We start from the raw sequence: 25,114 nt of genomic DNA, 5'->3' as shown, positions 1-25,114 counted from the left end.
GCCCAGAAACTAAACAAAAAACTGAAACAATTGTAGCCTTTGCCTTCCCTTAATAAAAGGGATCCCACCGATCCCAAAAGCTTCTTAAAACCAGAATTAACTAAATAAGTTAGGGGCTGTTTTAGGAAGGATTCCCTAAAAATGAGTATTTATACCATAAAATCGGGTGTTTCCCCGTCATCAGCTACTTAACTCCCAGTTAAACACGCAGTGAAAATCAACGGGAAAATAGGATCGCGTTTGAAAAAAATCCGTCCGTACACATTTATCCGGAACCTTTGCAAGTGTGGAGCTGCATGATTCTGACTGAAATTCGTTTGCAAAGCACTGACAGGACCCTGCATGTGAGGACACCACCAATCTGGACTCCAGAGAGCTGTGTCTATGATTTTATTAGACTTTTCCCCCAATAGATCTGTATTGGAAGATTAGGAGACAAAAAGGCACAAACTCACATTAAAGAAACAACAAGGAAATCTAGTTAATTCTACAAAGTGATTTTGTAAAAGGAAAAGCACTAGGAACCAACCAAAACATGTCGGGGGTCCCAGCAGGGACAGGTAAGAACCCAAGGAGGTGCATGGGCGCCACCACTGGACACTTCCCTTCCACTGAAACGCCAGAGCCCAGCGCCCAGTCCTGGGCTATCCTAGCAAGGAGGGTCTGGCCGGACCGCGGCGCCGGGACTCTAATAGCAGCAGCACATCTGGAGCAGAGGCCTCCTGGGAGGATGGGCTCCTCTAAGAGCTAGCAAGGGTGGGGGCAGGGCCGGGGGCATGGGAAGGTGGCAGAGGGCGGGGCTGGGAATGTCTTAGAGAAGCCAACACCTTCGCCCAGCGGCAGCAGCAGCACCTGGAAGGTGAGACGCGGCCTCCCTTGGCGAGGGAGCATCCCTGCGATGCTCCGAACCACAAGGTCAGAGCGGATCCTAAGGGATTCCCCAGCCCGGGTCTTCCGGAAACTTTCACTCTGGGTTAAATGGGAGGAGGGAGGTGGTACAGACAAAGAGGAGGTAGGAAATAAACATCTCAGGAGGATCTCAAGTTTTGTGCATTGATCTTATTTAGAAGCTGGCGAGCCTGGTCTTGGAAGGACTTTCTCCTTTGTGCCTTTCCTGACTGCTACTGTTTAACATTCATTAGCTCTGAATGTCCGTCTTTCCCCAGAGAGGACAGATGTCTAGACCCCACCTTCCAGGTGAAGGTGGGAGAAGAAAACTGTTGTTTAAGCACAAATATGGCTAATAGCAAGAGAATGATAAGGGCAACACCGACGTTTTCCCGGGGAGTCAGCGCACAAAGGGCGGCTTGCAATGCCCCAGCTGTCTATCCAGGGGACTCACGAGGGGCTCACAGGAGGTGTCTGCCACGGGACATCTGCTGGAGCCCAACGAGGCGGATCGTGGCCAGAAGGAACTCTCTTTTGAAACCCAGGGCCCGGCTTCACCTTGGGTGGCTCTGGGGCTACCTCCCCCATTCCCCCAGAAGGGTCCCAGAGAAGGGTCCGCCAGAGTCGCAGGTGAAGTCCTACACTCCTTTTATTGCACTTAGAAATAAGTAAGGCAAAGCAAACTACCAGAGACCCGCAGACAGACTACCTCCTCCCTGACGATGGGGATCTCGCTCTCTCTTGGGCAGTGCGAGCACGGGGCAGCTTGGGCTTAGAACACTGACGACTGGAGCAGCTTTGGAGAAACGGTGACATCTCAGCTGCTTCGGGGACGCGCCCGTGGAGGGATGACAGCCCTCTCAGTTCTGCTGAAGAGGAGGAGGAGGAGGAGGAGGAAGAGGAGGAAGAGGGCACTCCAGCAGCTGGCTAATTCTAGTCAGGGCCCTGCCTGGAAGGCCAGCTTGGCTAGAGGCTCCACCTCCTCCCCAGGCCCAGCCCGGGGAGTGTAGATGGAAGCATCCCTCTGACCCTATGGATTGTCTAGAGCTGAGCTCAGTGTGGGCAAAGGAAGGCCCGGGGCCTCTTCCTAATCCCTCTCCAGCAACACTGGGGGAATGAGAGGATTTGGTTTAGGGCAAAGGGGGTTTCTTGCATGCAGCATGAAAATACTGGGACCTCGCATCCTCGCCAGTCTCAAAGCCAGGGAAGGGGGCTCCGAGAGAACAGGGGCTTATTGCTCAACAGAAGCACCGGCCTGACTGAGAGGCAGCGCCCAGGCAGAGATAGCACCCCAACGGGTCACTCAGAGTAGGTGAGAGAGAGTTACGAGGGCCGAATAGGACAGAGCCCCTCTAGCTGGAGACTTGACAGGGAGGCTATGGGCGCTGCAAACGGACTGCAGACAGAATGAGTGACAGAATGGTTTCAGAAGCTATTAGGTGTCTCCAAAGATAGGGACTGCAAGTGCTGGTGCGCAGGGCGGGGCTTGGTTCTCTTGCTAAACTAGGATTGGCTAAGCCCTGGCCACCCTGGTATGAAGCACCAGAATACTGGGATGCTAGAAGCAAATGTTAAGTCTTGAAGCTGCACTGCCATTCCAAGGGCCAAGGAAGGGGGGGAGGGAGCAGGGTGGGGAGGAGGAGGAGGAGGAGGAGAAAAATCCATCAGTCCATCCAATAGCTTCTTTCTCTCCACGTTAGCACTCAAAATCATGAGGGTCTGGCCAGGATACAAGAGGCCTCAGTTTATCCCAGGTTTAAAACAGACAAACTTAAATCATTTAAATCACATCACAAAAGACAGCTATTTCAGCTAAAAATGTCACTTGGAAATAGGGGCCACATGGAAATGGGTCAGAACACAATGGAGAGAGGAGGGAGGAGCTGTCAATCCAGCAACCTATACGCCACACATCTCAGAGGCGCCAGCTCCCGCACACATGTGCTTAATAATACCAGACGGTCTATTTGTTCACAATATTAAAGGGCATCTAGAATTAGCTACGAGGGATTGGAAATCGCCTGTTGAATGGGCACAGAAAGGCTGGGTCCGAAGATGGCCTGTCACTCAGGAGGGTGGAGCTGCTGGGCCTTCCTGCTGACCACTGTCTTGCAAAACTAGAAAAAAAAAGATGATCATTAGGGAAGCAACAAAGGAAAATAGAAGTACACCATGAAGCATCCTCAGGGGCTGCTCCAGTTTGGGAAGGAAGGCCGACCTGGATTACACTCAGCCTTGATCCCAGGGGGACCATGACCACTCCCTGTACCATATGCCTTTGTACCCCAGAAAAGCCACATCCGTGAGACTGAGGAAGGGAAAGCCCCCTCTGTTAGACCCCTCGCGTTCCTAGAGATCTCTTGGATCATCTGCTATCACTGCTAATCTGAGAAGAGGAATAAAGTAAGATTTTCAATAGGCAAATGGCACCTCTGGGAGAGAGCATCTCCCAGGCATGGAAGCAGCCCAGAAGGGTCTTACAAAACAGAACAAGGGGCAGGAACTACTGAGAAATTTTTTTTAGTGGGGGCAAGGCAATTGAGGTCCAGTGACTTACTCACACAGGAAGGTTGGATTTGAATTCAGGTTCTCCTGACTTCAGGGCTAATGCTCTATCTACTGCGCCACCTAGTGAGAAACTTTCCATGGCTCCAGATTTTTAAATTTCCTTTTTTACCAGGTCTCTCATGTTATCAGGGATGGGGAACTTCTACTAATGCAGGCCCGCTGCAGCCTTCCAAAGTCACTGGGAGGCTAAGTGGTGGGAGGGGTCACCCAGCCGGGGCGGGGAGAGGAGGGACTCCCAGGCCACTTCCCTGTCCATGATTTCAGGCTGCCAACCCTAAGGACAGCTTACTTCCAAGTGGCTAAAGGCTCCAGACTGAAGGAATAACCACTGAAGCAGAACAAGGAAGGGAGATGCCCAGAGTCAGGCTATTGCCAGAAAATGCTCCTGAAGGTCATTCCCCCAGCAGGGGGCAGGAATTCGGATGCTGGAAAAGGCCCAGACGCTCGACACCGTTGGTTGACCCAACATCACGGCTTCTGCCTCGCTCAGGGAGTCAGTAAAAGGAATTCATTACGTCACTGAGCCGAGGCTGACAACTCCAAAGGGGGAATTGGCCGGGGTCTGGGGAAGAAAGGATGGAAGGGGCCCAGAGGCAGGCTGGACTTATCACGCACTGACCATCCGGTAGCTGACTTTTTCTGGGTGGTTCTCAGAGAGGGAAAAGTGCCCAAGTTCATAAACATTTTCAATGATATCGGCAGCCCAAGTGCTGTCAGTTTGGCGACCACATCGTTGCTGCCATGGGAAGGAAGGTTCTCTTACTCCCCAGCTGTTAGGCCTTTAAAACCCAAGGGTTTAAACCTTAGCCATTATGTTACACCAAATGAAATAATTGGTCCTTACAGTGCTGAGGGGAAGGGATGGCATTAGTCATCTGCTGTCATTCCTTTCACGGGGTCTTTTTCTCTCATCTGGAAAAGGAACAAAAAGAAAACAAAAGAGATTTCAGTTAGTGGTAGAAACTTGCCACCAATACCATTCCCTGCAGGTTCTTCCATAAGGCTCGGTCACGTCAAAAAGCCCAGGCTGAATGGTTTTGTGAACGAGAGGGCACATTTGCCAAGGGCACCTATCAGAGCCCCTCTGCCCCCGAGGCTCATTATCTCTCCCCGCAGCCACACTGTGTGAATTCTCACAAGGGGTCCAAGGTGAAGGGAGGGTTCTCAGCTTCTGCTTTGGGAGCTCTCCTGGGTCCTGCCTGGATCCTCATCTTGGCCACAATCATATTACTATGCTATCTACTACACCTTCACACACACACACACACACACACACACACACACACACACACACACACACACACACATCTCTGACCCTGCCCTCACATAAAGGTTCTTGACTTTTTCGCGAGTCCCGGACTCCTTGGGTAGACAGTGAAGCTAGAATCGTGTTTTTCAAAGCCCCAAGTAAAATATGTAGGCTTACCAAAGACACCAATAATTCTGAAATTCATTTGTCGAAGGATTTTTAAAAACAACATTACGGGCCCCAGGTTAAACTCTTCTTGAAGACTTCCTATTCAGATCTCCAGAAGCTCAATTCTCTTTCCCAGCCCTTTCATTCCCTTTAGCCATTGGTTGTGGGATTGGAGACTCCAGCAAGGACCAACTAGCCATACTCTTCAGGACCTTCATCTCCTTATTTATAAGATAAGGGTCACAATACTTGTAATATTTTAGAGCTTCAGGAAAGGGCTTTGTAAACCTCAAAGTGTCATAGAACTCAGGAGTTGTTACTATTATTTCTAACATTCTCTATGTTTCCAGAGACCCCTCACACTCTTCAGCTTTGCTTTAAAGGCCTTTCTAATCCAAGTTCCCTTTACAAACCCTACCCATAGGGCAAGGTCCATCCTCAATGTCCCATCTTCCCTGGGAAGCTTCTTAGTTTCCCCTAGAATTTAAGTCAGAAGTGATCTTTCTATTCCTAGCCATTGGCCAATTCTTATATTAGCCTTTATTAAACTTTTTTAAAATTAAATTTATTAAATTCTTTATTAGAATTTTTGTATATTTATATAAGTTTTGCATTGTCCTTCCCTACACCAGAATGCAAACTTCAGGAGGGTTCATAAAGGAACCTATTTTACATATTTTCATCTCCTTTTCAGGGTTTTTCACATAGTAGGCTCTTTCTAAAAGGACAGTCAGTGAAATGAGGAGGCTGGGGAAGGGACCTGTTTCTTAAAGCACTTTTTAAAAGCTCATTTTTAAAGATCAAACAAATCTAGTATGTCACACAGGAAGCAGGAAATAGACCAGGATATGAACATTCTCAGAACACTAAAAATAATAATTGTCCATCTCCTCCCAGTCCCTGCAACTTTCTGAATTACAGAGGGACTATTCTATCTTTGACAGCAGAGAAGACAGAAGCATTAGCAAAATTTTAACTGGATTTTCGTAAATAAATCAAAACAAAACTTTGAATGATCATGTATCAAGCTCTGATTGAAGTCCAAAGAACCTCCAAGGTCAACACCAAAGATGCCCCAAGTGTCGAGAATTCGCTTGAATGACAAATCAGTTGTGTCTATTTGTTAAGCATTTACTAGCTGTGGAGATAATTGACACAAGAAATAGAAGACATTATTATTTTGTCGTTAGGAAGAAGTTAAGATCAAAGAACACACTACCAATGGAGTGACAATGATAAGAGAATGAAAGGGCCTTCCGCGTTGAGTGAAGTCAGTTAGAGAAGACTTTCTGAACAGAAATGAGTTTTGAACCAGACTGTACAGAATGTGAAATGGAGGATAGAGTAGAAAAATACTAGTCAGAACTTCCAGTTCAGCAAAATCCAACATTCTGAGCTATCACTAGCCAAGTGCCATTGATGGAAAAGTTTGGTCTATGTCAGCAGAAATTATAGAAGCAAAAGAAAAGGAACCAATGTCATCCGCCATGAGCACCCATCCCTACAAATTTCTACGTTCTAGATCTTCCACAGGACATTCTGAAAGTTTATGTGAAGATGGTCCTAGGGTTCAGGTAAGTCAGGCACCTGCTTGCCTAACACTCAGAAGCTGGGGAATAGTTAGCTAGAAGCAGAAGTTTTATGGGGCTCCCCTGATCAGAAAGGGGTGTCTTACAGACCCATCATTCCATTCTGGAAACTCAGGAGGTCTTTGCCTAGAACTTCACTGTTCCCAGGACACATAGTCATGGGGTCTAGAATAAGAGAGGATTTTATAATCTATAGTCTACAAGAGGTGATGTATTCAACAATAAAAAGGAAGCTAGGGCAGCTAGAGGCCTCAAGCCCCAAGGAAACCCTGGTTATCAAAGAGAGGGAACTCTTCCTATCTCCTAATAAAGAGATAGAAAGACTAGCCAGAGAGAGCTTAAGGGACCAGCCCCAACCCAAGGTCACCAGAAAGATATAGGGAAGTTCTGACACTCATCCCCAACCTAGGGGGCTAGGGCTTCATGACTAACAGGCTGAGTTCAGTGCTGAACTCTAGGATTGAGAATTCCCCAAAATTCATGAAGATGGATCGAAAGAGAAAATAAGTTTATTAAATAAAATGCTGGATGTAGAATCTGGAAGACTTGAGAAAGCATCCTGCTTCAAATATTTACAGGTATGTGACTTTTTTGGGGGGGAGGAATTGGGGTAAAGTGACTTGCCCAGGGTCACATAGCTAGTAAGTGTCTGAGGTCCTGACTTCAGGGCCGGTGATCTGTCCACTGCACCAAGTAGGTAGCCCTAGCTACCTTAGAAAAGTCACTCAATCTGGGTTTGCTGATCTATAAACCAGGCTCATAGGGTTATTTGTAAGGCACAGGGGAGATAATGAATGCAAAGGGATTGCAAATCCTGAAAGCACCACTTGAACTTCAACATTGGAAGATTAAAAAATTAGACAAAAGATCTGAAATTTAGATTAAAGACAATGAAAAAGAGAGTCTGATAATCTGGAAGTAGGGGTTATTTCAGACATTCACAAGGGATACATCCAGGATGTATCTGGAGATACGCAGGAATGGGCAAATGGGCCTATCTTTGCTAACCGATCATCTCCTTAATGTATCCTGGATTTGTTTCATTTCCTGAACTCAGCCCAAAGAAATAATACCAGTAGCTAGATTATGGAGGACCTTACTAAAAAGGCCTACAGCTCAGGACCGGATGTGGATGTGCTAGCTCAATAAGCACAGGTAAATCACTCAGCCTCAGGTTCCTCAGTCTTAAATGAAGAACCTGACATAGGGGACCCCTGGTGACCCATGAGACTCAAAGGAGATGACACAGGAAATTATTTTGCAAATTTGAAAGTCTTATGACTCTTAGAACCTTATTTTTCTCCTCTTCTTCAATGGGGAACAGACCAAAAATATCCCTGGAGTCTTTCTACTTAATGTTTATGTACTCAGGAGGTGCTTTCTTTGGTAGGAAGTATCCACGGATTCATGGGGAGGTTGTGCCCCTTGTCCTGTGCCAGGCATCCCATGTAGCCCGGAAATCACTCTCTGTGTCATGGTCACTTTGGGAAGGGATCGCTGATGCTTCTGGACAACTGGTGGCAAATCTGGTTGATAAAATGGTCTGGATTCAGCTTCTAGGCTGAGTTCTCCAGGATGAATTGGGTTCTGTATTTATAGTATGGAGACTGATCTGGTAATTCACTAAAGACATCAAGCTTCTGATCTAGAACTCTGGTTGCTAGGTAGTCAGTAGGTGCTCAATGTTTACCGCCCGAGGTTATATATCACTGTTCTTCCCCTTTCCCTGCCTAATCTGCATTGATCTCCAAGTCTGGGCTTCTTACAGATAACCCTAGTGTGATTTCTATTGGCAGTGACGCGAATGTCCCTGACAATCCTCTCTCCACAAGGGAATCTGCACGATTTCATTACTTCTCTGCAGACGTGGTTTTGGCTAAGTTTCACGTGGATGTGCCCAAGGTCCACGCTGCGATTTTGCCGTTTCATCAGTTCCTTTCGGAGGTAAGCTACTTTAGGTGACATGAGAGAACTGGGGTATGTACCCGATAGCAGCCATTATGAGGTCTAGGTAAAATGTTGTTGTTGTTATTATTACTTTTATTAAATTCTAAGCTAAGGCATTTGTCTCTTATCCTACAGGCGGGGGGGGGGGGAGAGGGACAGTAAGAATTTCTAAGTGGAGAAATGACACAATCAGAAGTGTGATGTAGGAGGACTATTTTAGTAGCTGTGTGGAGGACGGACTGGGGAAGGGAGAGACAAAGGCAGCAGACTAATTAAGAGGCTATTATAGCAGTCCAGCCAAGAGGTAATGAGTATCTCCACTAGGAGGGAGCCTGTGCGGGTGGAGAAAGGGAGACAGATGTGAGAAAGGTTGTAAAAATAGAAGAGACAAGAATCGGCAATTGACTGGCTATGAGAGGTAATGGAGAGGAAAGAGAATGCTTCATGGGGGGGGAGGAATTTATTAGGGAAAAAATAAGAAAGAGGGTGGTCCTTACTATTTCTCATAATCGGAGTTAAAATCCTAAGGAGGAAATTGAGTGTTTCAGAACCTCAGTCTTACCTGAAGCAGGAAAAAGATAGTAAAATACACACACACACACACACACACACACACACACACTCACTCACTCACTCACATACAAAAAGTCACATACTCACACATACTCACACACATCACATACTCACACACACTCACACACACACAAAGTCACATACTCACACACACACATATATATACACATGTCACTACACATTAAAGACAGAGAAAGAAAGATTTGGGAAGGGAATAGTATTGGCTACAGAGGTCTGATTATAAGGAGGAATGAAATAGAGAGAAAGAAAAGGTAAACGTCCATGACTTGGGGTGGGCTTAGACCACTCCACTTAGAAGTGACTAGTAATAACAGAAGAAAAGGCAAGAGGGAAGAGTGACCTCAGAGCCTGCAGATCACAACCATAAGGGTCTCGACTCACTGATGGAGCCGGAGAGGGAGACGGGGTTCTGAGCGATGACGGCAGAGAAGGCATTTACTAGGGGCAGCAAGGAGAAGTATTCTTACTCCTCCTCCTCTTAGTGGTCCAATATGTTGAGGGACACAAGAAAAGTGCAATAAGTTCTAGAGAGAGTGGACAGGAACACAGTCTCTCCTGGGGGCAACAAGATGGAAAGATTTGCTAAGAGACCAGAGGGAAAAAAGTTTCTTAATAACTGAATAAGGGGTTCCAGACGCCATATTGGAAAGGGACTTGAGAATGGAATCGTCAGTTATACGGAGATAAAGAAGATGTATAAAGACATTGGTTCTGAATTGATTCTGAATTGTGATCAGGGATGGAGGAGATGGAAATTTGTAGGCCATGAGTACTAGTAGGTTGGAGCCTCTCATTTCTAAGGGCAGCATTCATGCATCTTCCCCAAACTTCAGGAGGCTCGGAAGGTCCAGGTCCCCAGGGGCTGGACTAAAATTACACATGGTGCAGAATCTGCCAAGATGGAAAGTATGAAGTGCAACCAAAAGATAGCCCACGTGTGGAGAGCATGGACCCGTTTCAGTGTCAGGACTGCCGCTGGAGGTCCAAGTGGGGCACTAGGCTTTTGCCAGTGGTCCCAGTCTTTCCTGTTTGGGCTGGATTAAAGCCTGGCTGGCACAGCTCCAGGGCTCTGTGGTCATCTTCTGGCCTTTGCTTGAGTTTCTAGCCACTGACTTGCAGTGTGGTTTGCAGCAGGTCACTGGTCCTCTTTTAGGCCCCAGTTTCCTCATCTGCTCAATTCTATCTCCTTTCCACTGGTTCTGATTCCGGGCCTGAAGCAGAACAAGCCTCATCTCTCTGTGACACGTGCATAGAACCGGTGGCTGTGGCTTAAAAGGGCAGGAACATTCAAACCTATGAATACTATGAAGGGGTTTCATGGATGGTGGGCAGAGAAGAGCTCACTCCCCCGTCCGCACTACAGAGGGAACGTGCGGCCACGGGTGTCCGCCACAGCTGGAGGAGGTACAGGAGGATTTCTTTCAGACTCCAGTGGCAGTTACACCCACTGGAGGAAACCGGGCAAACTGGAATGTCTAGCAGGCATTAAAAGGGATTAATTCTCATCTGTTTGGGATGGTTTTGACAGATTCTGCCTGAAGACAGCAGGATCAATGAGGCAGCTGGAGGGTCCTTTCAGCTCCAGGAGCCCCAAGCCCGCTGTCCACGAAATGAGGTTACCAGGGAAACACTTTGGCAGTCACAGGAAGCTGCTATCAGATGCTGCCATGCAATTCTCATCATGTGATCTGCCCAAAGCCTCAAGCCCAGGGTCTGGGGTCTGACCTTGCCGGGGTCACTACCACAAAGTCTACCTGGAGGGATTACAAGGCATCCCAGGCCGCCATCTGCAGCCGGTCACCCACAAGCCAACACCGGCATCAAGCCCTGGCGCTGTCTCGACTTGTTCCCAAATGGTCTGCTGATTTCCACTCCCTCTTAGTGACAACGAGCTCCTAAACTGACAAAGACCCCCCCCGCCCCAAACCAGCTATCTGCTTCTACATCCCCATCAGAGGCGACGTGGCGGCACAGGGGATAGTGTGCTAGACCTGGAGCCAGGAAAGCCTGAGTTCAAATTCAGTTCACTGGCTGTGTGATCTTGGGCAAGTCACTAAACTGCTGTCTGCCTCAGTTTTCTCATCTATAAAATGGAGGTAATGATAGTACCTCTCTCTGGCTGTGTGATCTTGGGCAAGTCACTTAACTTCTGTCTGCCTCAGTTTTCTCATCCATAAAATGGAAGTAATGATAGTGCCTATCTCCCAGGGTTATTATGAAGAAGAAATAAGATAATAATTGCAAAGAATTTAGCTCAGAGCCTAACACATAATAAATGCTCATTCCTCTCGTCATCCCCCTCCCCCATCCCATTGTTCCACTCCAGGTCTTCCAGCCCTCTGAAGTTCCTGCTCAATACCTAACCCATCTCCTTTCACTTCAGACTTCCTCTTCCTCTTGCTCCTGCCATCTCCTGGCACTCCCTGACACCTGGTTCCCCCAGAGGGCTCTGCATCCCTGGCTAGTCTCTGCAGGACTGGCTGAACTTCCCTGCCCACACCCTGACTCACTGGTTCCAAAGGGGAATCAGTGTTCCTAATGCTCATCCGCCACTCCCGTGGCCACACTCAGTGATCTCTCCTACCTCCCCTCAATCGTCTTAGTCATCTGCTAACTGCCAGGCGTTCCCGTCCTTTCTCAGTTCAGCGCCTGGCTCACAGTCTCCTTGGCTACATGCTTGCTGTTGTAACAAGGGACTTCCATATTCACCCTCGTGCTCCTTCAAACTTCTACTCAGCATCCATGTCCGTCTCACACAAGATGGCCTTAGCTTGGGTCTCCCCATCACCCACGAGGTTCAGTGTTCCCATCTGAACCACTGCAATTCCTTTAACTAGTCATAGTTTTCTTATTCCACATCATTCCATGCCTCCCTGCTTGCAACCCTCCCCTTTGTCCTTGTCGTGCCCTCCGCTCCCTGCCCCTCGCAGGGCTCTCCTGGGCCATCTGGCTTCCTGGCTCTGGCTACATTCACCTTCCCTCCCAACCCCGACACCTTGATGAGCCAGTTCAACCTGATTCACTGTGGCAGCAACAATTATTTCTTGTTGAAACTCAACCTGGGATTATTCCCGAAATGTCTCTCCTTTGCTCCTACTCACATCTTGTTGAATGAGCAAGAAGACCGACTGGATGCATTAAAAAGCTGTTAGCCAATCTTAATCCATCAGGTCCATTCTTCTATTCCGCCCTAAACAAATCCTTATCCCGCTCCCTATAACGGCTGTTCTAAATCTCTTCTCTCAAGCTTCCTTTAACAGCCCCCCTCTTCAATTTTTCAGTTGAGAAGCTCATCTGTCATGTGGCCAAAACAGATGACCATTCTCAGGAACTCTCCTTATCAGACATGCCCGATATCATCCCCCATGATCCCTTACTCTCCTCTTTGCCAACGCCAATTCTTCCTCCATCCCACCCCTCTCATCTTCTCCAGCAGACTGCCCCCATCAGCATCCTCCCTGCTCTGATCTTTAATCTCTGCTACTGGCTCTTTCCTTGCTACCTACAACCACACCCAAGTCTCCCCGATTCTATGAAAAAATCCTCATTAGATCTTTTTCTAGAAGCCATCCACACACAGTGTGCCCACTTTATCTCCTCTCATTCTTTTCTAAATCCATGGCCATCTGCTTGTGACCTCTCCCATTTCTCTGAAATGCTCTTTCAGTGACAAGTCTAAAAGCTTTTTCTCAATGTTCTCCTTGGGGAACTCTCTGCAGCACTGGGCCCAAGTGACTACCTTTTCCCCCTTTGGATACTGCTCTTTCTTGGTTCAACCTTTTCCTCATGGATTCCCACCAGGGGTCCTCTCTAGAGATCTCATCACCTCCCATGCAGTCAATGAGCCCTCTGCAGATTATGCCCAAATCTATGGCACTAGTGATTCTTTCTGATGACTGACTCTCTGCAATATAGTTTTAGGTCTGGTATGGCCAGGCCATCATCCTTTACATTTGTTTAATTAATTGCCTTGATATTCTTGATCTTTGTTCTTCCAGATTAATTTTCTTATTATTTTTCTAGCTCTATAAAGTAATTTTTTGGCAGTTTGATTGTATGGCACTGAATAAATAGATTAATTAAAACAGAATTGTTATTTTTATTATTTTAGTTTGGCCTACCTATGAGCACTTGATATTCTTCCAATTGTTTAGACCTAACTTTATTTGTGTTTTGTTTTGTTTTGTTTTTGCAATTGTGTTCATATAGTTCCTGGGTTTGTCTTGGCAGGTAGACTCTCAAAAATTTTATATCATCTACAGTTATTTTCAATGTAATTTTTCTATCCCTTGTTGCTAGGCTTTGTTGGTAACATACAGAAATGCTGATGATTTATGTGAGTTTATTTTATATCCTGCAACTTTGTTTAAATTGTTAATTCTTTCTAGTAATAATTTTATTTCCTCATTGGCTATTGTAATTCCTTCATTTCTTTTTCTTTTCTTATTGCTAAAGCTAACATTTCTAGTACAATATTCACATGTTTAACCTGTATAGGATTATCTATTGTCTGTGAAGGGAGGTGGAGGGGAGGGAGGGAGAAAAGTTTGGAATACAAGATTTTGCAAGGGTGAATGTTGAAAATGATCTTTGCATGTATTTTGGAAATAAAAAGCTATTATTAACTAGTACAATACTGAAAAACAGTGGTGATAATGGGCAACCTTCTTTCACCCCTGATCTTAATTGGAATGCTTCTAGCTTATCCCCATTACATTTAATGCTTGCTGATGGTTTTAAATCAATGCTACTTATCATTTTAGGAAAATTTCATTTATTCCTATGCTCTCTAATGTTATTATCAGAAATGGGGCCTGTATTTTGTCAAATGCTTTTTCTACATCTGATGAAATAATCACATGATTATTTCACATTAGATCACATGATTTGTTACTTTGGCTATCGATATGTTCCATTATGCTGATAGTTTTTCTGATATTGAACCAGCCTTGATTTCCTGGTATAAATCCCATTCAGTCGCTAGGTATTATTCTGGTGATAAGGTGCTGTAGCCTAGTCTGTTTTCTGACCTTCAGGCCTCCACCACCTAGCTATAAACTAGCTCAATCTGTCCAAAACTACTCATCAAATTTCCCCTCCACATCCATCCTTCTTCCAGGCTTCCCTGCGTCTATCAAGGGCACTTCTCCACCTTTGTCATCCAGGGTAGCAATCATAACTCCTCACTTGCCTCAAACAGCAGTTATATATTGTTGTTTCTGTAGCTCTCTTTTTTTCCTTTCTTTTTGGAGGGAGGCAACTGGAATAAAGTGACTAGTCTAGCAAGCACAGCTAGTAAGTGGTAAATGTCTGAGGCCAGATTTGAATTCAGGGCCTCTTGACTTCAGGGCTGGTGCTCTATCCACTGTAGCTTTCTTAACATCCCTGTCTCTCCACATGTTGTCACTCCTCTGGTGCAGGACCTCCCCAACTCTTGCCTGCTTGCACTAGCTTTCTAGCCTCCTGACGGGCCTCCTTGTCTCCAGTTTCTTCCCACATCAATCCATGTGGTTTCCACAAGGTCACCAAAGTGATCCAGATCTAACCATGTCTCACCATCCCTAGCGAGTTCTCCAAGTGCTCTGTTTCTTTGGAGATCAATACAAACTCCCACTTTTAGGACTGAGATCCCTGCACAGTCTGGTCCTTTTCTCCTGCTCCAGGTGACATATTATTGCCCTCCATGCACTCTGCAGTGCCACCACTGCAGCCTGCTTATTGCTCTTCACACGCTGTATTTCTGGGGTCTTTAGTGTGTGCTCTCTGTAACATACCCCAAGACTGACACAGGCTCCCTTTTATCTTGGTCTCTTTGACACTGACTTCCTTTAGAACTCAGTTCACAAGAATTTTCTCTAAGGAACCTGAGCCATTTTATCCAGATGTTAGAAGGTTGCTCGTTTAAGTTATTATGTATGTTCTTTGTACATATCATGTTTATACATAAATGCAAAAGTTAAAATTGCCAGTGTTCTCCAAAGTTAGCAGTGACCTTAACTGACAAATCTAAGGGCTTTGCCCTTATTTGGAAATGTAAGCTCCCTGAGGGCAGAGGTTGATTTTGCTCTTTATTTATTTATTTATTTGCTGAGGCAGTTGAGGTTAAGTGACTTGCCCAGGGTCACACAGCCAGGAAGTGTTAAGTGTCCAAGATCAGATTTGAACTCGGGTCCTCCCGACTTCAGGGCTGCTGCTCTATCCACTGCGCCACCTAGCTGTCCTCTTTTGCTTTTTATTTATACAATACCTGACCCATATGAATGCTTACTGACTGAGGGAAAGAAAAAGGAAATTTCCATTTTTGTATACTTTTTTCCCTGGCTAGGAGCTCACAAGACCTGAAACTACAGTCATAAACACACGACTTTTGGTAGACTTCTAGCAAACAAATATGGGCTATGACCCAGAGCCTGGCAAAGAGCCAGCAGGATGCAGTCAAATGAGTAACCAAGATGGCAGCCCTTATACAAGGACTAACTAGGGCATTGGGTGAGTCACTGCAGCCCAGGAAAAACACAGCAGGGCAGAACCGGTGATCCCGCCCTCCCCATCCCCACCCCAAGCTCAGAAGGGAGGAGTTCACAGAGGTCCAAGAGGTGAAGGAGGATCTTAGTGTGAGGGGGGCAGGACAGCTGGGGCCCAGAAAGGCTTTTTCTACTTGACTGTGAAGTGAGTGTGCTGGGAGGTGCTTCCGCCATGGCTGGGGCCCCATCTCCCCCACCTGAGGGAGCCCTTCCAGGACCTTCAGGGAAAACAAGCCATCCTTCCTCCTCAGGCCCCATTTCAAGGTTCAACAAACCTGAAACTTAAAATTCTCAAGAGATCCAGGTGAAAACCAACTAAAACTAAGAGCAAGCCTGGAAAGTGGGCGGCTGATGCGGGTTCTGTACTGTCTGTGGGGCCTGAGCGATGCCCTCCTCCTTTGCCCCCCAGTACATGGCCCTGCTCCTGAGCTGGTGCCCGCCCTTCCTGGGGACCCCTCAGTGCCTCTGACTCGGCACTTGGTGCACACTGCCTAGGCCTCTGCTCCTGAGCGCTGTCCCCGGCCCCCCCAGGGGTCTGTCCAAGGTAGGTGAGGGAAGGCATCATGTATGGTTGGGCCTAGTGCCTGAGAGCAGATGTTACATAACTACTCAGTTTTGCTGATGGGCAAGAAACCCGAAAACTTCCCAGAATTTCAGGACAAAGCTCTCGGGGTCTTCAGCCTCTGAAAGTCTCCGCCCCACTCGTCCCACTCGCCCAGAACTTTGTCAGAAGAGAATCGGTCTATTCAGACTGGGTAATACTGGTCTATCCAAGCCCGCATCCTGATGGATGCACCTCTGCTCTGATAATCAGCTGCTATGGATTTAGCCTATGGATTAACCTTGAGTTTCAGAGCCTCCCCCTAAGCTCCCACTTACCTCATCCAGCTGTCTCTTGGTCTCATCTTCCATCCTGCGAATGTCATCCATAGTCAGCTCAACCCACTTATCGAGCCAACAGAACAGCTGCCGGTGAAAATTTGTAAACAGACGCTTCTCTTGCTAAGAAAAGGAGGGGACAAGTTGACAATTCAGCAGGAAGGACGCTACTGCCCTGCTCCTTCCCACAGTCAGAGCTGATCCCAACACTTTGATACACAGACAGGGGCTGCTGGCTGCAGGCGTTTATTTTCTTTGCTGGCTAGGAGGTGGGAGACCAGGGGCCTTTACATCAGTTTCTCAGCGGGCCCCAAGGGCCCCAAGACAGAGGCCCAGAGACAAGAGGGACATCAGGATGGTGGGGGATGGAGGGAAGACAAGCCTATTCACAGCTGGCTGTGTTGCCTGGATACTAGAGAAGTTCCTGGGCCCCTGACCAGACCTAATTGAGCAGCAGAGGTTTCCTGGTGAGCCTCACCAGGATATGAAGCGGAGGCACGCAGAGCCAACAGCAGAACGCTGCAAGGGGCAGATTTCTCAGGGGCGTCTCCTTCTTCTCCGGGAGCCACGAGGGACGGGAGGTGAGGACGGTAAACGTGAGTGGGTCTCCAACCTCCCAGAGAGCGGACGCCAAGATTAAGAGGCACGCGCTCACTTGTGTTGTCCAGCCCCGTGACTGAGGACCTGAGACATTCAGACTACGAACTTCCTGCCTCTGGCTTTTGAAGAAAGGGGACAAATGTCTGAGTTGAATCCCAGCGGGTCACCTCCCTTTCTATGTCTCGCCTGCCCCGCCTTCCATAACTGGGGTTTCTTCCTGACCGCAGGTGAAGAAGAGCTAAGAGAGTCAGGAGTCGGGGGCCAAGGAGGGGAGGGTGACCCTGTCGGCTCGAGAAGCGAACTGGACAGATCTAAGCGGCCGCCTGCGCGGCTTTTCTCAGCCAATAACAGCCGAGCCGCTGAGGGGCTGACCTCCTCCCCCAGCCACTCACCTTCTGTATAAAGTTTTCCACTTTGTTCTGGAGGCCCCACCACTTGAACTTGACGGTTACCAGTTTGTAGGCGCACATGTACGGCAAGTCTTTCTGATTTGCCAATTCTTTCTGTATAGAGAAAACACCTCAGTCAAGTTCATGACTGAGGGGACAGCTAAGGGACTCCCTCTAGCCCAGCCTCAGGTCCCCCAAATCCCTCCTCCCCCCCGGTCCACCCCCTCTGGAAGCCAGTCGCCCCTTAGTCCACAGGATCCCTGGTCTAGCCCCCTGGTGGCCAAAGAGTGAACTGCACCTTCCAATTGGGACCCAGTGGTCCCCGGCCTGTCTTGATGGATTTAAACTTTGCCGGATCTTCTTCTTGCTTGTAATCCTGTGAAAGAAAGGTGATGAGCGTGGAGGGCGTACACACAGTACCATCGAGCTGGCAGCCCCTCCAGAGAGCAGAGGAGCCCACCAACCGTCCTGCTGTCCAGTAACCGTCCAAACCAAGGACAGAGATGGCCAGGAGCGGCTGAATCCGTTAGCCAGAGTGGGTGGGAGAGGAGTCACCCCAGAGCTATGTAAATATTGAGGGCTGCCTCAGAGAGGACTCATTGTTATTTTTGCTGCCACGGTCTGCTTTAGACTTTTCCCTGTATATACCCATGAGCAAAGAGCTCAAAAGACACGATGTTTCCACTGTGGCCGCCAAGGGCCCATATGTTAAACTTCTTTGGCCATGATCTCACTGCCTTGCTTTCCGTAACTCGTTTTTAATGGCACAGGATGGAAAGAATTCCAAGTGCAGGCTCTGTGCTGCTCGGCCAGTAACAGTCAGCCTCACGTCATTGGTTTGCAAACAGTCGATTCCTGAGCATCTATGAGTGAATAAGCCCCAGTAAATTTTTAATTCTGGCTCGCTGTGCCATCTTTCAGCTGTCTGAGACTCAGGAAGTGCAAATTCTCTTTAATCATCTAAGAAAAATATACTTCTGAGGGCGAGTCTCCTACAGAAAAAGAAGTGGACCCAAAATCTCTTCCAAAGTCAATTAGAGATGGTTTATGTTCTCCTCTGCCATCTTGGATCTGTCATAACAAACCCCTCCCCCCCATTAATGTGGAATAACTGAGAATCTACTGTGCACTTAAACAAAGAACTCCCCTGAAAGCTCCTACATCCTCCTTGGAGGAACTGGAGGAAACAGGGGAGGATAAAAGTAGAATTCAGATCTTATTACTGACAAGACGGGAATAGACCTGTCTGAGGTCGGTGCCCGGATCATGGCAGGGAGAGGAGAGGGTTACAGTCCCTCCTATCCCTGATCCAAAGCCACAGGAAAACAGAAATCTGTCTTTCCCACAAAGACTCTGCCCTGCAGGAGACTTGCAGGCTCCGGTCCTAAAATCCAACACCTTCTCTAGGAAATCGCCGCTTTCGGTGTGGAGTAGCCCTTGCTAGTTGGCCTGGGGAAACCCAGAGCAGTCACTGTTTCCTGGGGTGAAGACTTTCAGGGTGGGGAGACCGAACATCTGACCACGTGATTTCTCTAGCAGCTCCCATGCCTAGAAGAGGGAACTTCTGAGCTTAGTTAAAAGGCGCAGAGGAGAGGCCCCATTTTGAGCCAGGAAGGCGCTCAGTTCTCCTGTTTCTAAAAGGCTTCATCACGTCCCAGCTTCTTGGAGGTTCTACCTCCTCTCCTTGAAAACAATTCCTACCTTGCTAAGCACTTGGCTCCGATCTGCGATATCTATAAAAACGGTTTCCACGTGTTTCCATACATCTGGCTCCAGTTTGTGCACCTGCAAGATGGAGACGAGTCAGTCCACAACTCCCCCAAGATACAAAGTCGCTCTTTCCCTACAATGGAGGCTTGGAAGAAGGGTTCCCAAAGCCATTGATACTAAGAGGAATCCCTCAGGGGGAACTCTCCTTGCAAAAGCAACATAAATACAGGGCTGATGTTTCCCATGACATAATTAAAGCATAATCATTCAATTCAGTCTGCAGAGTACTTTAGTCCTTGGGACGCTGGATTTTAAAAAATTCTCTTTGTTTTACTAAATCCTTTATTTCAGTGATTTATTTTGAATGTTCACTTAAAAACTTTTAAGAGCTCCAAATCCTTTCCCTTCCTGCAGCCTCCCTTACCCCCTGAGAAGACAAGCACTATGTGGGATCTGTCTGAAGGGTGGTTTTGTTGTGTGTGTTTCCCCACAATCACTACAATTCTGTATAAGCTGAGCTCTGAGGCAGCCCGAGGACTACCAAGAAGACATGCAAGTCCCCTGGGGGTCATCTCGAGCCTGAGGACCAGGCCCTGGAGAGGCAGCCAGCCCCCATTCTGGCATCTGAGGAATGGTAGGGCCAAGGGCTGAGGCCCTAGTGGGCAAGTCCAGGTAGGGGGTGCCCCGTGGAGTCCTCGACAGCTGTACTTACATTTTCCAGTGTTCCAAGGTCAGGTTTGTGCCAGGTTTCAATTTTAATCAGGAAGTCATCTTTCATATATTCATTCTGCCGACATAGAGGAGAAAGAACCACATAAGATGATCTCTTCATTACCAGGACAACATGACAAGTCTATGCCCCTTCTCCTGAAGTCCTGGAGCAGAGGGCTGCCCGGAAAAGGGCCCACCTTCTATGGAGGATTCCAAAGGTAGCCAGGGCAGTGATTCGAGGGCTATAGGAAAGGACTGTGGGGGAGGCACAGGGGTACAGGGGACATAGAGTCACTAAGATCTGAATGGGCATTGATGGTACCAGACTGTCCTCAGCAGGGTGGAGTTCAGGCTACACTAAACTAACATTTTACCAAAGGTCAGTGCTGACTCGAAGCCCCAAACTCTTCAACAAAGGGATCATGGATTTTTGAGTCAGCTAGACATGAGACCTTACTGTGAAGGCCCAACCAAGGGAAGGAAAGGTCTCACTTGACGTGCAAGACCCCTTTTAGATGAAAACAAACTCTCTGATGACGCAACTCAGTCCTAATCTCCTGTATCCACATACTGAGAAAGGCTTCAATTTGTAAATCCAAATGCCAATGCAGCTTAATTAGGGAGCAATTGGGTCAATGAACACATGAACCATTATGGAAGGGTCACAGGAGGATTGAGCCTCCCTCCTCCAGCTCCACTCCCCAGGAAAAGGGAAAAAAACTACCCAGCAGCCTTTTGTACCCTCCATTGCCCTTTTCTTTTTCCTTACAGATCTCTCACATACACACACCATCCACATTACAGACCCCTGGAAGATACTTACTGTAATAACTGCTCCAAGGTTAGGGCATGGAAGGAAGAAAAACAAAAGATTAATAAGGACAAATGAGCAGCAAGGTGGCTGTCAACTCCCAGCCTCATTTCCCAAAGTCGTCCCACCAGGCTCTCTAGCCAGTCAGGAATAACTAGGCTTCCCCCATCCCCTTGAGTTTCGCTAGTCATGCAGAAGCCCAGAGGAACAAATTCTGCACTTAATTAAAGAGATGCCACTCTCTGTTGTCTGGATCCTTTCCAACTGGGCAGGGAAATGGAACAGAGTCTGGTCAGCTGAGCCACTGCAGCCCCCAACACCCCAAGTACAAGATCATCAATGGCTTGGGGATTTGAGGCGAGGCAGGAAGGCGTCCAACCACTGTCCACTCAGTCTCGGCATCCCTTCCATCCACTGTAACCAGACCCCATCCCCTCTGTACTCCTATTCGTTGTAATTAGACCCTTTCGGAAAGCAAGGCTCAATTATTCATCAGAGAAAAATGGCTGCAAGATCCTATGTCACCGGAGAAAAGACAATCTCCCAACAGAAGCCTTGTGTCCTTGAAGTGCAGGAGCTGCCGTGTACTTCTGATGGACACCATACTTTACATGGAGTTGGAAGGCTTAGAAACTGGCTTGCAGTTAAAGAACAAAGAATGCTACACGAATGAGGATACTTTAAGCTAATTTTAAACCAATTCTTTTGGACCAAAGGAGTGATCCAGCTTCTTTCCTCTTCCCCGAGACCAGTCTTAACAACCAGTCACTTCAGAAGTTAAGAAGAGAAAAAGAAGCTAGAGTGATTGTGGGAAAAGCTCCAAGCAACCGAGAGCATGAAATCATCCTATAAACTTAAGCTTTTTTTGTGTCATCTAGGTCCTCGCAGCTGCGGGATCATCCTTTTAATCATTTTTCAGCTACTCTCCGATTCTCATCTATTTCCAGCTTCTCTTCTCTCCCACTTTGGCCCCCCTCGCTCCCAGCAGATGACTTCACCTGCTCCTTCATGCCAGGCTGACGCCCTCCAGCTCCATCAAGGGGCCCTGGGTTCCTTCCACTTTTCCTTTTGAAACCCCACTTTGTCTTAAGTAATTCTCCTTCAGCGCTCCAACTTCAGACAGAAGCCAAGCACATCCCTTCCTCACAGTCTCATACATTCTCAAATCCCCTAGGCCTGGCTTTGGTCAATCTCACCTTCACTGGCTCCTTTTCTCAGTCTACAAATATGCTCAGGTATCCCCTGCCCTAAAAAACAAAACAGAAACCTTCCCTTCGCCCTCCCAGCACTGCTTTTCACTCCTCCACTGTCAACTCCTAGAAAGAGTAGTCTATACACTCACTCCCCCTACTTCCTTACCACCTACTCGTTCTTCAGTTTTCCTTGCAAACTGACTCCAACCCCCATCATTCTATTGAAATGACTCTGATGTCACTATTAACACTTTATGGCTAAACCCAAAGTTCCTTTCTCTTTCCTTTTGCTTTTTGACTCTTGTGGTACGATGGGCAGCATAGGGCACTGAGAGCCATACCTTCTTCATGATGTCCTTCTTCCCCATGGCTTCATGACATGGCCCTCATGAGCTCCTCTGACTGCTCTTCATCCCCTAAATGTGGATCTCCCCTTTTATATGTCTCTAGCAAACCATTCCCAGAGCTCCATTTCTGACTTCTATTTAAATGAATTCCAGATCGCTCTTGAGTTGTTCTTGTCCCCCCAGTCTCTCCCCTGCAGCACTCTAGTTCCAAGGACCTGGGCCACAGCTCTCTCGGAATGACCTTCAGCTCATCATTTCCTAACTGGAATTCCACCTGTTTCCTCAAACCAACCCCCTTTCCACTAATTTCTCTGTTTCTGTAGATGGCCCTATCAGCTTCTAGATCACCCAGGGTCATGACAGTGAGGTCATCGCTGACGTTCCCTTCTTCCCTGATATCTGTATTTTGTTCCAAGTGCTATCAATCCTCTGGGTCCGGCAGCTCTCCTATCTGCACCTCACCGTCTCCATTCAATATACTCCCCTAGCTCCAGCCCTCCCTTTTTCTGGTCCACAATGTTGTAACAGTCCCCTTAATTATCTTCCCTTTGATTTATAGTAGGCACCATCATCCTGATGTAACATTCTGATCATCCCACGACTCCAAAATCTTCATTAGCTCCTCATTTTCTACACAAGATACAAATCCTGTTCCTGGCATTTCAGAGCCTCCATAATTCAGAGCTCCAATTCATTTGTAGCCTTATCTCCCCTAAATCCCTCCTGATACTCTTTCTAACTTGATGCAGTTACAGAAATCTGCCTGTCTCCAAAAGATATTCTTTCCAGGACCAGCTGACCCCAGCGCAGTGGGTCAGGAAGAGCTGGTGTCCTCCTGACTCCTCACAGCCACTTCCAGATCCCTTCACCATCACGACTCAACAAGCTTTCCTTCTTGGAGGTTCATTCCATCTGCTGTTTTCAGCCAAGTCATCTTGCTGCCATGGTCCGCTGGCCTCTGGGTTGCTGCCCTTCCTCCTTTCTCAAGCAATTTCACTACCTGGGCTTTTTTCGTCCAATTCACACACACCCTTGTACTTAGGGACCTGAACATATATCATCAAGGGACACAACATTTAAGACTCTTTCCCAATCTGGCTGCTGCCTCTCCTTTATCTAGGCCATTCTACCTTATTTATTTGGTTTTTCTTTTGCTGAGACAATTGGGGGTAAGTGACTTGCCTAGGGTCACACAGCTAGGAAGCATTAAATGTCTGAGACGAGATTTGAACTCAGGTCCTCCTGACTTCAGGGCTGGTGCTCTAGCCACTGTGCCACACTAGCTACCTCCATTCTACCTTCTTAGAATGCGTTCCCTTCTCAACTTTCAGAATCCTATTTCTTCAAGACTCAATTCAGGCACTTCATGAAGAATTCCCTCATTCCTGAATTGTCTATACTCTTTCCAATATAAACATGTGTCCACAATTTTCCTTGTGAAATATATGTATGCATGTGTGTATGTGTACACACATATGATATATATTCTAAATATGTGTTTATTTGCGTATGTGTAGTGCCTCCTAAATAGAATGGAAACTCCTTATGGACACAGACTTTACCACTTTATATGTTTTTATATATTTTTTATGTTTTTATATGCAGGATCTTACATGTAATTGGTCATAATAAACATTTATTATTCTCTCCCTGTATACTACATTCCAGTTACACTGGACCAGTCTCCTCTCCATTCACCCTTTTTTCTAGTCCTAACACATCTAATCTCCATGCCTTCACCCATGTGAGAGATGCACCATATGGAATGAATCCCTCTCCCTGACCTTTACCCACTGAAATTTCTACCTCCAAGGTCTGTTTCAGGTAAGAAACACCTCTTCCATGAAGTCTTCCCTGACCCAACCCAAGAGGAAAAAAGACATTTTCCTCCTTCTCGCACTTCTCCCATGCAATTACCTTGGTACCTTTTGCATATAAACAATTATTTGTTTATAGGTCTTGTCCGTGTTGGCAGGACTTATGTCATCCAAAGCCTAGCACACTGCATTACCCGTAGTAGGCATTTATTGTTTGTTGAATTGAATTACATTTGTATTCCTCTCATGAAAGGAAAGGCCTTCAGAAGGAAAATAAAATGTTGGGCCACACTAGCTTAAACACCTTGCTTTCTCTGTGCACTAAATTAGAGTTAAATGTTTAGATACAGATTTGGATCTAAAATCCATCTGTCACCAATTCCCAGAGAGCTCAGAGAGAGATAGCACAGAGCTCTCTTTATTTGTTTATATTTCTTCTTTCCAGAGAGGATGTTTCCAAGCTAGATAGGTCTGAGCCTTAATTTCACCAAGATGGTCTCTTTATATGTATGCTCAGTATCCCTACAGATCCCTCTCCATGTGCATTCTGGGTTCTCCGGGCCCTGCCTGGGCTACTGGGAGACAAAAACATTTTCTCCAAGGAGCAAATCAACATATGAGCTAATGCTCAGACCTTCAAGGCAGCTTCCACTCCTTTAGGAAATAAGTAGGGGACAGGGCACTGCTATGCCTGGGCTAAGTGTACCATGCCTAGACATGGAACAGCAGCCCACAACACTCATTCTAAGAAAAGAGCCTGGGCTGTTCCGTGCAAAATTAACTCAAGTTAACTACAAAATATGCTCAGGACAATGTTCTTGGATGCCAGGAAAATTCACCTTTGGCCCAAGACCAGACTCACTAGTCACGTTGCATGTCATCTTTCGAGAAAGCGTACACATGGCTTGTTTTCTGGAATACAGTCACTACCTGTCCACAGGTTAGGCTGAAGGAATGATACACTCTGAGTCATGGGTACTTTTCTGTTCACAATAGTGAGCTCCTGAGCTGGGTGTGCCCTCTGAAGACCTCACCCAACCAAGAGTCCATCTGCAGAGCCATCCCTTCCCCAGTAATAGCCAAGTTCTACCCCGCCCATGAAGCCTGGAGCCAAGAACCTCAGAGGACAA

The 25,114-nt window shown here is 47.1% G+C and overlaps 1 protein-coding gene across 1 annotated transcript in view; it reads right to left on the bottom strand.

Moving 5' to 3' along the window:
* Positions 1–376: 376 nt before the first annotated feature.
* The window catches only part of PITPNA (phosphatidylinositol transfer protein alpha), a 38,646-nt gene continuing 13,908 nt past the window's right edge, over positions 377–25,114 (bottom strand). The window contains exons 5-12 of the mRNA XM_051992193.1: positions 20,640–20,647; positions 19,818–19,892; positions 19,097–19,180; positions 17,694–17,771; positions 17,399–17,509; positions 16,407–16,529; positions 4,301–4,368; positions 377–3,005 (exon numbers count right to left, since the gene is read on the bottom strand). Of these exons, the coding sequence (XP_051848153.1) occupies positions 4,324–4,368; positions 16,407–16,529; positions 17,399–17,509; positions 17,694–17,771; positions 19,097–19,180; positions 19,818–19,892; positions 20,640–20,647 (524 nt within the window). The 3' untranslated portion in view covers positions 377–3,005; positions 4,301–4,323. The remainder of the gene's footprint in view (positions 3,006–4,300; positions 4,369–16,406; positions 16,530–17,398; positions 17,510–17,693; positions 17,772–19,096; positions 19,181–19,817; positions 19,893–20,639; positions 20,648–25,114) is intronic.

Source organism: Antechinus flavipes, chromosome 4 (genome assembly GCF_016432865.1).
Source record: "Antechinus flavipes isolate AdamAnt ecotype Samford, QLD, Australia chromosome 4, AdamAnt_v2, whole genome shotgun sequence".
In the NCBI taxonomy this organism is placed as follows: Eukaryota; Metazoa; Chordata; class Mammalia; order Dasyuromorphia; family Dasyuridae; genus Antechinus; species Antechinus flavipes.
This window is presented reverse-complemented; position numbering and strand designations above follow the sequence as displayed.